Source organism: Salmo salar, chromosome ssa29 (assembly GCF_905237065.1).
Source record: "Salmo salar chromosome ssa29, Ssal_v3.1, whole genome shotgun sequence".
In the NCBI taxonomy this organism is placed as follows: Eukaryota; Metazoa; Chordata; class Actinopteri; order Salmoniformes; family Salmonidae; genus Salmo; species Salmo salar.
In genome coordinates, this window is record NC_059470.1 from 34,805,243 (window position 1) to 34,819,257 (window position 14,015).

At 45.5% G+C, this 14,015-nt stretch overlaps 1 protein-coding gene across 5 annotated transcripts in view; it reads left to right on the top strand.

Moving 5' to 3' along the window:
• The first annotated feature begins 1,809 nt into the window (after positions 1 to 1,809).
• Positions 1,810 to 14,015, top strand: part of LOC106590653 (collagen alpha-1(XI) chain) — a 209,906-nt gene continuing 197,700 nt past the window's right edge. For all 5 annotated transcript variants that reach the window (XM_045710693.1, XM_045710695.1, XM_045710694.1 and 2 more), the window contains exon 1: positions 1,810 to 2,199. In XM_045710693.1, coding sequence (XP_045566649.1) covers positions 2,085 to 2,199 — 115 coding nt within the window. In that variant the 5' untranslated portion in view covers positions 1,810 to 2,084. The remainder of the gene's footprint in view (positions 2,200 to 14,015) is intronic.

A 14,015-nucleotide genomic window follows, 5' to 3' on the forward strand; every position in this document is an offset into this window, starting at 1 on the left:
TACATTTGGTCTGTCAGTGGAGGGACCCGACAATCTATCATCATTTTGTAAAGTTAGTGTGGAATCAGATGTGAAAATGATTGTTATCGATCAATAACGGCTAAGCTCCTGGCATTGACAAATTAGATGGAAGGCTACTGAGGATGGTAGCTGGCTCTATAGCCACTCATATATGTCATATATTTAATCTGAGCCTAGCGGAAGGTGTTCGTTCTCAGGCCTGGAGGGAAGCCAAAGTCATTCTGCCAACCAAGAGTGGTAAAGCTGCCTTTACTGGTTCTAACAGCAAACCTATCAGCTTGCTACCAGCTCTTAGCAAACTTTTGGAAAAAATTGTGTGTTGACCAAATACAATACTATTTCTCTTTCAGCATGCTTATAGAGAAGGGCACTCAACATGTACTGCACTGACACAAATGACTGATGATTGGTTGAAAGACATTGATAATAATAAGATTGTGGGAGCTGTTCTGGAACTCACTTCCATATTATAATTGTATTTAACTTTTATTGAAACAGGGAGTCAAATTGAGATTAAAAATATATTTTACACGAGAGTCCTGTAGATATTACAATAAAAACAGAATGTTAAAACAACATACACATTGTATAAAACAATATAATTCAGCATACAATAAACAAAAATAAACATATTTTATAGAAATCATCAGATTCAACTACATAGAGGTCCTCAATCAATAGTGTAAACTGCCTGAGGGACACCAGCACATCTAACTGCAGTGAACAGCTAACCTGTTTTGTTTTAAAAAACAGATAAAGCAACACCTCACGGCACAACGCCTCTCCTCTATTTGACCTAGATGTCTTGTGTGTATGTATTGATATGTAGGCTATGTGTGCCGTTTTCTTTTTAAATGTATATAGTTCTGTTCTTGTCTATTAATGTTCTGTATTATGTTATGATTCATGTTCTGTGTGGACCCCAGGAAGAGTAGCTGTGGATTTCAAAACAGCTGATGGGGATCTTAATACAATTCAGAAAATAGCATTTGTCTCAGGATCAGCCCAAAGACTGTGTCCATGTCCCAAATAGCACCCTATTCCCTATGGGCCCTGGTCAAAAGGAGTGCACTATATAGGGAATAGGGTGGTATTTAGGGTCCCCAGTCAAAAGTAGTGCACTATATAGGGAATAGTGTGGTATGTAGTATAGGGAATAGGGGTGCCATTTGGGATCAATAGTATGTATCTCAGGATAGACAAGACAAGCATGTTGACAGATGTCTTACCGTTGCCTTACCGTTACCTGACCTGTCCGTGATAGAGTGTGCCTGGTTGCAATAGAAGTTATGGAGCCAAAAGAGGATAGACACTATTGACCAGACAAGACCTGAAAAGTAGTATTCTGTCAAATCTGTTTTATGATGCAATAAAGTATGTTTTATGTTTGCTGTAATTAACTAATTGTGCATCCTATATGAACACAAGTAACACAACCTGCAGTATGTCACCGGAGCAGAGGAGAAGACTATATTGTGGGGTAGGACAGACAAGTCCACAAGACACTGTTCAACAGTGGGAATTATGCTCACATGACACATTTTGTCTCTCACCCTAATGTCATTCCGTTCATTCCCAGGACATTTCCAGGAAGTACAGGACACTTTTTTTCTTCTATAAAAAAATTATAATAATTGTACGTGCACGCGCTCAGGATAGACTTAATTCGCAGGAGCTTTGTAAAACTGATGGGTGGATCCCAAGGATAATTTCTAGCCCAGTGATTTGCTAATCAGGGTCTTCCCCCCCCCCCCATGTCATTTCACTGTAACCGTGGGTCTGGTTTGCGGTGCTTGCCCATCCCTCCTGTCGGTGTAGCTCTTAGGGTAACGAGTGCTCTCTGTGCCTGCTGATTAAAACCCAAATACATTCAGTCAGAAGGCTGGGTACTGGAAAGGAAGACCGTATAAGGGGGGGGCCTGGAGTGGCTGAGAAAAGAGGATAAACACCCCTCACTTATGGCTGTTTAGTGCAATTATCCATAACACAGGGTTTGTGGAAGGGACTTCATTTAAAATCACTTGAATTCGCCCAAGTTGTGTTCACTTTTGTGGACGCAGACCATGGAGATGCAAAAGCGGTCCACAAGGTGGAAAACGAAAAGGTGGATTATGGATTCCACTGTAACCAGATTCATCACTTTAACCCTGGTTCTGCAGGCTACCCATGTCAGAGCAGGTAAGAACAATTGTTAGGATCCAAAAAACGTTGTGTAAAAGTTGTAGTGAGTAGACTAGGGACTACCAGCCACCCAATGCAGAAACCTTATTGGGGACTCTGCTCTTAAAACATGATGGAGATACGAGGAGAGGTCAGGGAACACAACAGGGTCTGCTTTTGGTAAATGTCTGTAATTCATTTGGTATTTTCAATTAGCAACGTAACTACATGTGAGAAGAAGGATAGGAAAGAGACGGTCCTTAATTGATTCGGTCAAGAGGTATGTGGATCCAATTACATTTTAGTCATTTAGCAGACGCTCTTATCCAGAGCGACTTACAGTAGTGAATGCATACATTTCATACATTTCTTTCTCCGTACTGGTCCCCCGTGGGAATCGAACCCACACACCTAGCGTTGCAAACACCATGCTCTACCAACTGAGCCACACGGGACAATTACCTAAAGTCGAGGTACAAATGTACCTCACAAAGTAAAGTGAATCACGTATTTTATTGAACATTTACATTCAAAGATATGAACCCAAATATGCGCTGAACACTATTGATATTAGTCCCAAATAGATGTAGGTATCACTGTCATGTGTTTCAAAGGGTTATGACGATGTTGGTTACATGTATTTTGATACATTATAGCTAATATACCATCCACTTATTTGCTCACGATGTTTATTTGGTGCGCTTGCTTTTCTTTCCGCTTGCTTAGTTTAGATATGAAGGAGGGGTAAAACACATTTTCAATAGCACCCTATTTAGAGACAGCGTTTCGAAATTTATGGTGAACAAAAGTTCTTAATTTGAACCTCTGGTCCGTTAGGTGTGTGTGGACATGGTTCCACCAGGTCAACATGGTGGAATTCCGCACGGTTTGAGATTGCAACCTCACCGTTTGCTAAAGAGGAGAGGTGTCTGCCAGTTTTTATTCATGTCTCCGGGGCACAGGACATTTCCGGACCCGACTCACGAGCACATCATGAAATTGCATTGAATGCCGACAATGGTGCGCTCATCGATTGATCAGTGATGCACGATCTTTGGGGAGTTGTGCAGTGTGGCAGACCATTCAGACTGATCCACTGTGAAAGGGTATGTCATATGGGTATGATTAATTAGGTGATTGTTTAACTAGACTTTAATAGCTTTTTTGGCCTGGCACCGCACATTTCCCCGTATTATTTCTGGCCATGGATGGTGGAGGGCGGCCCAATGGACGGGCGCGCACTGCAGCTGTCTCGAGGGCCGTGACGTTCTGATAGATCTGACTGGTCAAGCAGCACATCACTGATTTGCCAAAAGGATCACCCTTTCTCCACACTGCCCTAGTCCGCACCGAAGCCCAACGAGAGACTGGAGGGCTTTGTGCAACACCTAACTTTCCTTCCTGAATTTTGCACTTGCATGTTTGGGTTGGGGTGACAAGGCCGCGTTGTCTGAGCTCTGAGCGGTGCGCGTTCCCTCCACCGTGGGAATGTTACCAGTCTAAGTGCTGGTCATTTATTGGTTGATGCTTCGCACTTCCGTATTATTTTATAGGCCTGCAGACCAGGCCAGGCCTACTCTCATAACGGGAGATGAGCTAGTCAATGAGTTCAGGTCTTCAGGATTACAGACCCCTTATAGTTAGTCTAGAATACATGCGTCCTTCTTTTATCAATACACTCATTACTACAGGATGATATTGTTTGATATTTCAAGAGTGAATTTATCAGACTGAATCTAAACCAGCGATGACGTTGGTTCTCATCAGTCTTCTTTATTCTAATCTTCTTACTTACGTTCTGATTGATTGTATTTCGATGAACTGTTGATGTATTATATTAATTCACGTATATGTGTTAACCCTTTCAGTCGTTCAATATTTACTAATGGCTTTATACACTGCCCAGAACAGTACAAGGCCTACACAGACCTCTTCATTGTTCAAATTTATATAAATGTCTAGTCACTTTCATTCATTTTCATATCAATGAGCCTATATACACTTTGTGTTTTCTGAGTTTCTCTGCAGCTGTTTATGGATCATTTAAGCTGTTTTCTGCAGGGTGCCCTCTGAGCTAACAGTGTACAGACACGTTTTCACTGCCCCTGGTTCATGTGCTCCTTTTCTGGTGCATTCCTGCCCTCACAAACCCTCACAAACCCACTCTACTCTACCCTCTCTCTCGCTCACTGAATGGCAATGAAACATGGACAACCAGGTCTGAAAGGGATGTGGTCTTCAGTTCTGTTTGGTCGGTGTAGGTTTGTTCAAGCCCTGTCTCATCAGTGACTAAGTAGATTTACATTGGCCTGTTGGGAATATTTCTGGGTAATGTCATCACGACCACTCTCCCTTTCGTCCATGAGGGTGCTTTTGATTTAACATTACATGTTGTTTGGACTGTATAACGATGCCTTGTAATTAAGCAATATATTTAAGCAATAAGGCACAAGGGAGTCGGGTATATGGCCAATATAGCACGGCTAAGTGCTGCTCTTACGCAGGACACAATGCGGACTGCCTGGATACAGCCCTTAGCCGAGGTATATTGGCCATATACCACAAACCCTCGAGGTGCTTTATTGCTATTATGAACTAGCAATAAGGAGTAAAAATACATGTTTTGTCATACCGTGGTATACGGTCTGATATACCACGGCTTTCAGCCAATCAGCATTCAGAGCTTGAACTACCCAGTTTATAATTAGACTTACATTTCTGGTGTCGTTTTAAAGTAGAAGGCTGCAATGTGGTATTCACTTTTGATATTTTATGCAGTGGATTTTAAAGAGTTAAAGAGAACAGACAAAACACACACTTTAAAAAAAGTGATCGTTCTCCTTAGTATGACACACCAGCAAAAATAGGTCTTGTTTGAGACTGGAACATGGAAGTCAAACAGGGGAGAGAGTAGGGGAAGAGTGAGAGAGGGGTAGAGGTAGAGTGAGAGAAGAGAGATGGAGAGACATTTCTGGATGAATACATTATTTGAGTCTCAGGGAGCAGCAGGTGAAAAGGTCATCTCCCTGAAGCAGAATGTATCCTTCCTCCATGGGTAACAATGTTGCTTCCGTCCCTCTCCTGGGTTTGAACCAGAGACCCTCTGAACCAGTGGAGGCTGGTTGGAGGAGCTGGAGAAGGATGGGCTCATTGTAATGGCTGGAATGGAATAAATGAACCTGAGTCAAACGTGGTTTCCATATCATGTTTGATGTGTTTGATACCGTTCCATTCATTCCATTACAGTCTTTACAATAAAGCTCCTCCCACCAACTTCCTCTGCTCTGAACACATCAACAACTGCCTCCCACGAAACACGCTGTTGTCGTGTCTATACATCTGCGTTAATATCCATCTGTGTGAACATGGCAAGTAACACATCAAAACCTGCAATTCATGTATATTTCATTCTAATCTAGCCCAGCCAGTAACCGCATCAGGGTAGGTCCCTGTATGTGGATACTATGAGTTGGCCCTTTAACCGCATCAGGGTAGGTCCCTGTATGTGGATACTATGAGTTGGCCCTTTAACCACATCAGGGTAGGTCCCTGTATGTGGATACTATGAGTTGGCCCTTTAACCGCATCAGGGTAGGTCCCTGTGTGGATACTATGAGTTGGCCCTTTAACCGCATCAGGGTAGGTCCCTGTATGTGGATACTATGAGTTGGCCCTTTAACCGCATCAGGGTAGGTCCCTGTATGTGGATACTATGAGTTGGCCCTTTAACCGCATCAGGGTAGGTCCCTGTATGTGGATACAGTACTATGAGTTGGCCCTTTAATAGCATCAGGGTAGGCCCCTGTATGGATACTATGAGTTGGCCCTTTAACCACATCAGGGTAGGTCCCTGTATGTGGATACTATGAGTTGGCCCTTTAACCGCATCAGGGTAGGCCCCTGTATGGATACTATGAGTTGGCCCTTTAATAGCATCAGGGTAGGCCCCTGTATGGATACTATGAGTTGGCCCTTTAACCGCATCAGGGTAGGCCCCTGTATGTGGATACTATGAGTTGGCCCTTTAATAGCATCAGGGTAGGTCCCTGTATGGATACTATGAGTTGGCCCTTTAATAGCATCAGGGTAGGTCCCTGTATGTGGATACTATGAGTTGGCCCTTTAATAGCATCAGGGTAGGTCCCTGTATGGATACTATGAGTTGGCCCTTTAACAGCAATCCCTGTATGTGGATTCTTGGCCCTTTTCCCCTTCGGGTTATGTAGGGCCCCTTTCCTTCCCGTGCCACCTAGGGACTTGGACTGGGATATATGTGTCCCTTATTTGCGCAGCAGCCAGGAGTAAACTCACACCAGGAGTAAACTCACACCAGGAGTAAACTCACACCAGCTGTAAACTCAAACCAGGAGTAAACTCACACCAGGTCATCAGATAGGAGGTTTTAGAAGACTGCACACACTCATTTGGTGTTTAAATGGATTTGGGTGTATTTCATTTTTTGGAGCATGTGGGTGAGAGGGTTGCCCACTGGCCAAATCACCACCTATCTGGAATATATGAGGCCTAGAGACAGAGAGAGAGAAAGAGAGAGAGACAGAGAGAGAGAGAGAAAGAGAGAGAGAAAGACAGACAGAGAGAGAGAGAGAGCGAGAGAGAGACAGAGAGAGAGAGATGCTCTGTTAGAAGAGAAACTCACTCACAAAGAGTTTTTCAGTTCACTTAGAAGAGCCCAGTGATTACCTGGGTACGTTTCACATTATACAATATGGCCAAGTGGTCTTGGAGATATCTTAATCAGCCTCTCTCTCACCCTGTAACGTTACTGATGAGCAACGTTCCCTCAAAGCTGAGCACACTCCAAGGCTGATCGACAAACATTTCTGTTAAAAAAACTATGATAATACCTTGTGTTCCTATTTTTTTTACATTTGTCCAGGGCTGATCTGTCATTCAGTCTACCGTAGCAGCTAATGTGTGGTGTTCAATGTTGGCCTACATTCCATGAGACTTAAAAAAAAAACACATGCAAGGCTGGACATTAACCTGTTTATCCACTTCTCCGTCGGACAAGGAGGTGCCTGAAAATGTTGTTGTGTTGTTTGATGCAAGAAACCACTGTACAAAATAAAATGCCAATGCATTGTCGTTCGGGCTATCTTTTTTTAATTGTATAAATTTTTTGAGGTAAGCTATATGATCATACCGGTAACAGATCCGTTGTTTTATTACTTGTGAAGCACAGATGAGCGAGCATACATTTAAATCATTTGCTTTTTATTTTTAGTTTTGTGGGCTGATGGCGCCTGCATCTGACAGTCAGTCTCAGCGGAGAGAGAGAGCAGCAAACTGAGGGTCAGTCTCAGCGGAGAGAGAGAGCAGCAGACTGAGGGTCAGTCTCAGCGGAGAGAGAGAGCAGTAGACTGAGTGTCCGTCTCAGCGGAGAGAGAGAGCAGCAGACTGAGGGTCAGTCTCAGCGGAGAGAGAGAGCAGTAGACTGAGTGTCCGTCTCAGCGGAGAGAGAGAGCAGCAAACTGAGGGTCAGTCTCAGCGGAGAGAGAGAGCAGCAGACTGAGGGTCAGTCTCAGCGGAGAGAGAGAGCAGTAGACTGAGTGTCCGTCTCAGCGGAGAGAGAGAGCAGCAGACTGAGGGTCAGTCTCAGCGGAGAGAGAGAGCAGTAGACTGAGTGTCCGTCTCAGCGGAGAGAGAGAGCAGCAAACTGAGGGTCAGTCTCAGCGGAGAGAGAGAGCAGCAGACTGAGGGTCAGTCTCAGCGGAGAGAGAGAGCAGTAGACTGAGTGTCCGTCTCAGCGGAGAGAGAGAGCAGCAGACTGAGGGTCAGTCTCAGCGGAGAGAGAGAGCAGTAGACTGAGTGTCCGTCTCAGCGGAGAGAGAGAGCAGCAAACTGAGGGTCAGTCTCAGCGGAGAGAGAGAGCAGCAGACAGGGTCAGTCTCAGCGGAGAGAGAGAGCAGTAGACTGAGTGTCCGTCTCAGCGGAGAGAGAGAGCAGCAGACTGAGGGTCAGTCTCAGCGGAGAGAGAGAGCAGCAGACTGAGGGTCAGTCTCAGCGGAGAGAGAGAGCAGCAGACTGAGGGTCAGTCTCAGCGGAGAGAGAGAGCAGTAGACTGAGTGTCCGTCTCAGCGGAGAGAGAGAGCAGCAGACTGAGGGTCAGTCTCAGCGGAGAGAGAGAGCAGCAGACTGAGGGTCAGTCTCAGCGGAGAGAGAGAGCAGCAGACTGAGGGTCCGTCTCAGCGGAGAGAGAGAGCAGCAGACTGAGGGTCAGTCTCAGCGGAGAGAGAGAGCAGCAGACTGAGGGTCCATCTCAGCGGAGAGAGAGAGCAGCAGACTGAGGGTCCGTCTCAGCGGAGAGAGAGAGCAGCAGACTGAGGGTCCGTCTCAGCGGAGAGAGAGAGCAGCAGACTGAGGATCAGTCTCAGCGGAGAGAGAGCAGCAGACTGAGGGTCCGTCTCAGCGGAGAGAGAGAGCAGCAGACTGAGGATCAGTCTCAGCGGAGAGAAAGCAGCAGACTGAGGGTGAGTCTCAGCGGAGAGAGAGAGCAGCAGACTGAGGGTCCGTCTCAGCGGAGAGAGAGAGCAGCAGACTGAGGGTCAGTCTCAGCGGAGGGAGAGAGCAGCAGACTGAGGGTCAGTCTCAGCAGAGGGAGAAAGCAGCAGACTGAGGGTCAGTCTCAGCGGAGAGAGAGAGCAGCAGACTGAGGGTCAGTCTCAGCGGAGAGAGAGAGCAGCAGACTGAGGGTCCGTCTCAGCGGAGAGAGAGAGCAGCAGACTGAGGGTCAGTCTCAGCAGAGAGAGAGCAGCAGACTGAGGGTCCGTCTCAGCAGAGGGAGAGAGCAGCAGACTGAGGGTCAGTCTCAGCGGAGAGAGAGAGCAGCAGACTGAGGGTCAGTCTCAGCGGAGAGAGAGAGCAGCAGACTGAGGGTCCGTCTCAGCGGAGAGAGAGAGCAGCAGACTGAGGGTCAGTCTCAGCAGAGAGAGAGCAGTAGACTGAGGGTCCGTCTCTCAACGTCCCTCCACTCTCCCTTTCCTCCACTGACACTGACCAAAAAGGGACACCGTCTTCCAGATGATGGCGGAACTCGAGTCACACCGCAATATTTCTGCATCATGCACCAATTGATGTTGTTACTCCTATGAACAGAGAAAGTGAAATATTCCTCGATATTAGACAACAACTCAAGCCTATAGATACACTTTCCTACTCATTCATTACTGCTGCAGTGCTTGTTGTAGCGCTGAGTGGAAATAGGAAGAACGGGCATTTTATGGCTTATAAAAGTGTTAAATTCAAAGTGTTGACAGCACTGAGTAAGAACTTAAACATGAACTCACTCGTAAAAACAGCAGCTCTTTACTGTATTCGTTGACAGTCTCTCTCTAGTCGTGGTTTTAAACGTTTAGAAATCTCACCGAATCAACTTTACTGTATCATTCTTTTACACCTGCTACATTACTGCAGACACGGTCATCTGAGCCATCCGATTGGCCAGTGGTAGGCCTATAGTGCACTTGATTTGTTCTCTGTGCCCGCCGGGAAGGCAGAGTTGTACCTTCAGACACATGAAATGGTTCAAATTTGCAACAGTTCGCCTACCCGGTGTGCAGAGCAGCTGAATTGGGTACACCTACCACCAAGGCTTTATCATTGGGGTTTTTACAGAAATGTTAGCCGATCGACTAGGAATGTCTTGGAGATCGGTCGCGATCGACTGGTCGACCAGTTGGTGACCACTGCTCTTTAAAGTTGAGTGAAGTTCAATATCGTGCTTCTCTCTGTGGGATAATATTTCTGTGCGGTAGTCTCGTGACTACTAGCTTAGAGGGAACATTAGCTATTGAACCGTAGTAAATATGTTAAAGCATGTCATGCGTTTGGTTTGAGGTGAAACCAAATCATTATGGACTCTGTTGGTTTAGGCTCAGTAGTCATGTATATGTATAGCCTAGTTAATACTGAAGACATCCTTTTATACAATGGAAATAGCTTCATGTTGAAACAGGGACAGGCTTCCCAACATGCAGCATTGAGAAGAATGAAGCAGGAAGTTAGTTTGCTGTAACTACTGGAGTGTCTGCTTGCCTAAGTGTGTCGAGAGGGAAATATACATGTTTTATAACATCTTGTATAAAGTAGCTAAAGAAACTTGTGAATGATCTGACAGTCTCTGTGCCAAACCAAACAGTGGTTTTAGACCAAACCCACAGGAAGGCCTATTTGAGGCTTTTAGACAGCCCAATCAAAATCAAATCTAATTTTGTTGGTCACATACACATGTTTAGCAGATGTTATTGGGGGTGTAGCGAAATGCTTGTGTTCCTAGCTCCAACTGTGCAGTAATATCTAACAATTCACAAAAATATACACAAATCTAAAAGTAAAAGAATGGAATTAAGAAATATATAAATATTAGGACGAGCAATGTCAGAGTCCGGGCGTATCAATATTTATGGTTACTACATGATTCCATATGTGTTATTTCATAGTTTTGATGTCTTCACTATTATTCTACAATGTAGATAACAGTAAAAATAAAGAAAAACACTTGAATTAGTAGTTGTGTCCAATTTTTTGACTGGTACTGTACGTATGTGATGTATAGATATTATGGACAGTATGTGGATGGAATATTTAGTTTAGAATACATAGGATATAATAGTATAGGGCTGGTTCTGCACCGTGTAAAGACAGAGTATGGTACTAGCCCCGTAACAATCCACTAGTATATGACTTGTAAAGACAGAGTACGGTATTAGCCCCTTAACAATCCACTAGTATATGGCTTGTAAAGACAGAGTATGGCACTAGCCCCTTAACAATCCACTAGTATATGGCTTGTAAAGACAGAGTATGGTACTAGCCCCGTAACAATCCACTAGTATATGGCTTGTAAAGACAGAGTATGGTACTAGCCCCTTAACAATCCACTAGTATATGGCTTGTAAAGACAGAGTATGGTACTAGCCCCTTAACAATCCACTAGTATATGGCTTGTAAAGACAGAGTATGGTACTAGCCCCTTAACAATCCACTAGTATATGGCATGTAAAGACAGAGTATGGTATTAGCCCCTTAACAATCCACTAGTATATGGCTTGTAAAGACAGAGTATGGTACTAGCCCCTTAACAATCCACTAGTATATGGCTTGTAAAGACAGAGTATGGTATTAGCCCCTTAACAATCCACTAGTATATGGCTTGTAAAGACAGAGTATGGTTCTAGCCCCTTAACAATCCACTAGTATATGGCTTGTAAAGACAGAGTACGGTATTAGCCCCTTAACAATCCACTAGTATATGGCTTGTAAAGACAGAGTATGGCACTAGCCCCTTAACAATCCACTAGTATATGGCTTGTAAAGACAGAGTATGGTACTAGCCCCGTAACAATCCACTAGTATATGGCTTGTAAAGACAGAGTATGGTACTAGCCCCTTAACAATCCACTAGTATATGGCTTGTAAAGACAGAGTATGGTATTAGCCCCTTAACAATCCACTAGTATATGGCTTGTAAAGACAGAGTATGGTACTAGCCCCTTAACAATCCACTAGTATATGGCTTGTAAAGACAGAGTATGGTATTAGCCCCTTAACAATCCACTAGTATACGGCTTGTAAAGACAGAGTATGGCACTAGCCCCGTAACAATCCACTAGTATATGGCTTGTAAAGACAGAGTATGGTACTAGCCCCTTAACAATCCACTAGTATATGGTTTGTAAAGACAGAGTATGGTATTAGCCCCTTAACAATCCACTAGTATATGGCTTGTAAAGACATATTATGGTTCTAGCCCCTTAACAATCCACTAGTATATGGCTTGTAAAGACAGAGTATGGTTCTAGCCCCGTAACAATCCACTAGTATATGGCTTGTAAAGACAGAGTATGGCACTAGCCCCTTAACAATCCACTAGTATATGGCTTGTAAAGACAGAGTATGGTTCTAGCCCCTTAACAATCCACTAGTATATGGCTTGTAAAGACAGAGTATGGCACTAGCCCCTTAACAATCCACTAGTATATGGCTTGTAAAGACAGAGTATGGTTCTAGCCCCTTAACAATCCACTAGTATATGGCTTGTAAAGACAGAGTATGGCACTAGCCCCTTAACAATCCACTAGTATATGGCTTGTAAAGACAGAGTATTGTATTAGCCCCTTAACAATCCACTAGTATATGGCTTGTAAAGACAGAGTATGGCACTAGCCCCTTAACAATCCACTAGTATATGGCTTGTAAAGACAGAGTATGGTATTAGCCCCTTAACAATCCACTAATATATGGCTTGTAAAGACAGAGTATGGTTCTACTGCATTCGTTGCTATACTAAGTCTCAAGTTTGAACTCTTGGGAGTAGTCCTCTACCTCCCTGTCTCACAGCCCTATCATACAGCTGTTGTTAACATTGAGAAGGCGTTTCGATAAGAGTATGGTCCCCACCCCAGCTTTCCCATGAGTCTGTCTCACTGGGGTGTCGGATCAAACACTGGCTCCTTTATGTAAAGAGCAACAGATAGTAGAAGGGAATGGGAAATGCCGAGTGCAGGCTCTGACTGTGACCCTTATCAAAGTAAACCTATATCCACAGTACTGTGTTGTAAGATCGGCCAGTTTATTATGCTACTAGTAGTCATTCTGCTGATAGACGTACTTCCTGTCACATGGTATAGTACAGTGTTAGATGGGCCTGCTGATCACACAGAGGTGTCTCAGTGAGCTGGTTCCTGTTTCTGGGAGGAGGAAGATGGTGGCTCCTGTTTCTGGGAGGAGGAGGAGGATGGTGGCTCCTGTTTCTGGGAGGATGAGGATGGTGGCTCCTGTTTCTGGAAGGAGGAGGATGGTGGCTCCTGTTTCTGGGAGGAGGAGGATGGTGGCTCCTGTTTCTGGGAGGAGGAGGAGGATGGTGGCTCCTGTTTCTGAGAGGATGAGGATGGTGGCTCCTGTTTCTGGGAGGAGGAGGAGAATGGTGGCTCCTGTTTCTGGGAGGAGGAGGATGGTGGCTCCTGTTTCTGGGAGGAGGAGGAGGATGGTGGCTCCTGTTTCTGGGAGGAGGAGGAAGATGGTGGCTCCTGTTTCTGGGAGGAGGAGGATGGTGGCTCCTGTTTCTGGGAGGAGGAGGAGGATGGTGGCTCCTGTTTCTGGGAGGAGGAGGAGGATGGTGGCTCCTGTTTCTGGGAGGATGAGGATGGTGGCTCCTGTTTCTGGGAGGAGGAGGAGGATGGTGGCTCCTGTTTTTGGGAGGAGGAGGATGGTGGCTCCTGTTTCTGGGAGGAGGAGGAGAATGGTGGCTCCTGTTTCTGGGAGGATGAGGATGTTGGCTCCTGTTTCTGGGAGGAGGAGGATGGTGGCTCCTGTTTCTGGGAGGAGGAGGATGGTGGCTCCTGTTTCTGGGAGGAGGAGGATGGTGGCTCCTGTTTCTGGGAGGAGGAGGAGGATGGTGGCTCCTGTTTCTGGGAGGAGGAGGATGGTGGCTCCTGTTTCTGGGAGGAGGAGGATGGTGGAGGGTTAAGGGGTGGGGGATATGTAGCCAGGAGAGACAGGGGGATATGTAGCCAGGAGAGACAGGGGGATATGTAGCCAAGGGAGACAGGGGGATATGTAGCCAGGGGAGACAGGGGGATATGTAACTAGGGGAGACAGGGGGATATGTAGCCAGGGGTGATAGGGGGATATGTAGCCAGGGGAGACAGGGGGATATGTAGCCAGGGGAGACAGGGGGATATGTAGCCAGGGGAGACAGGGGGATATGTAGCCAGGGGAGACAGGGGGATATGTAGCCAGGGGAGACAGGGGGATATGTAGCCAAGGGAGATAGGGGGATATGTAGCCAGTGGAGCAAGGGGGCCAATGCATCT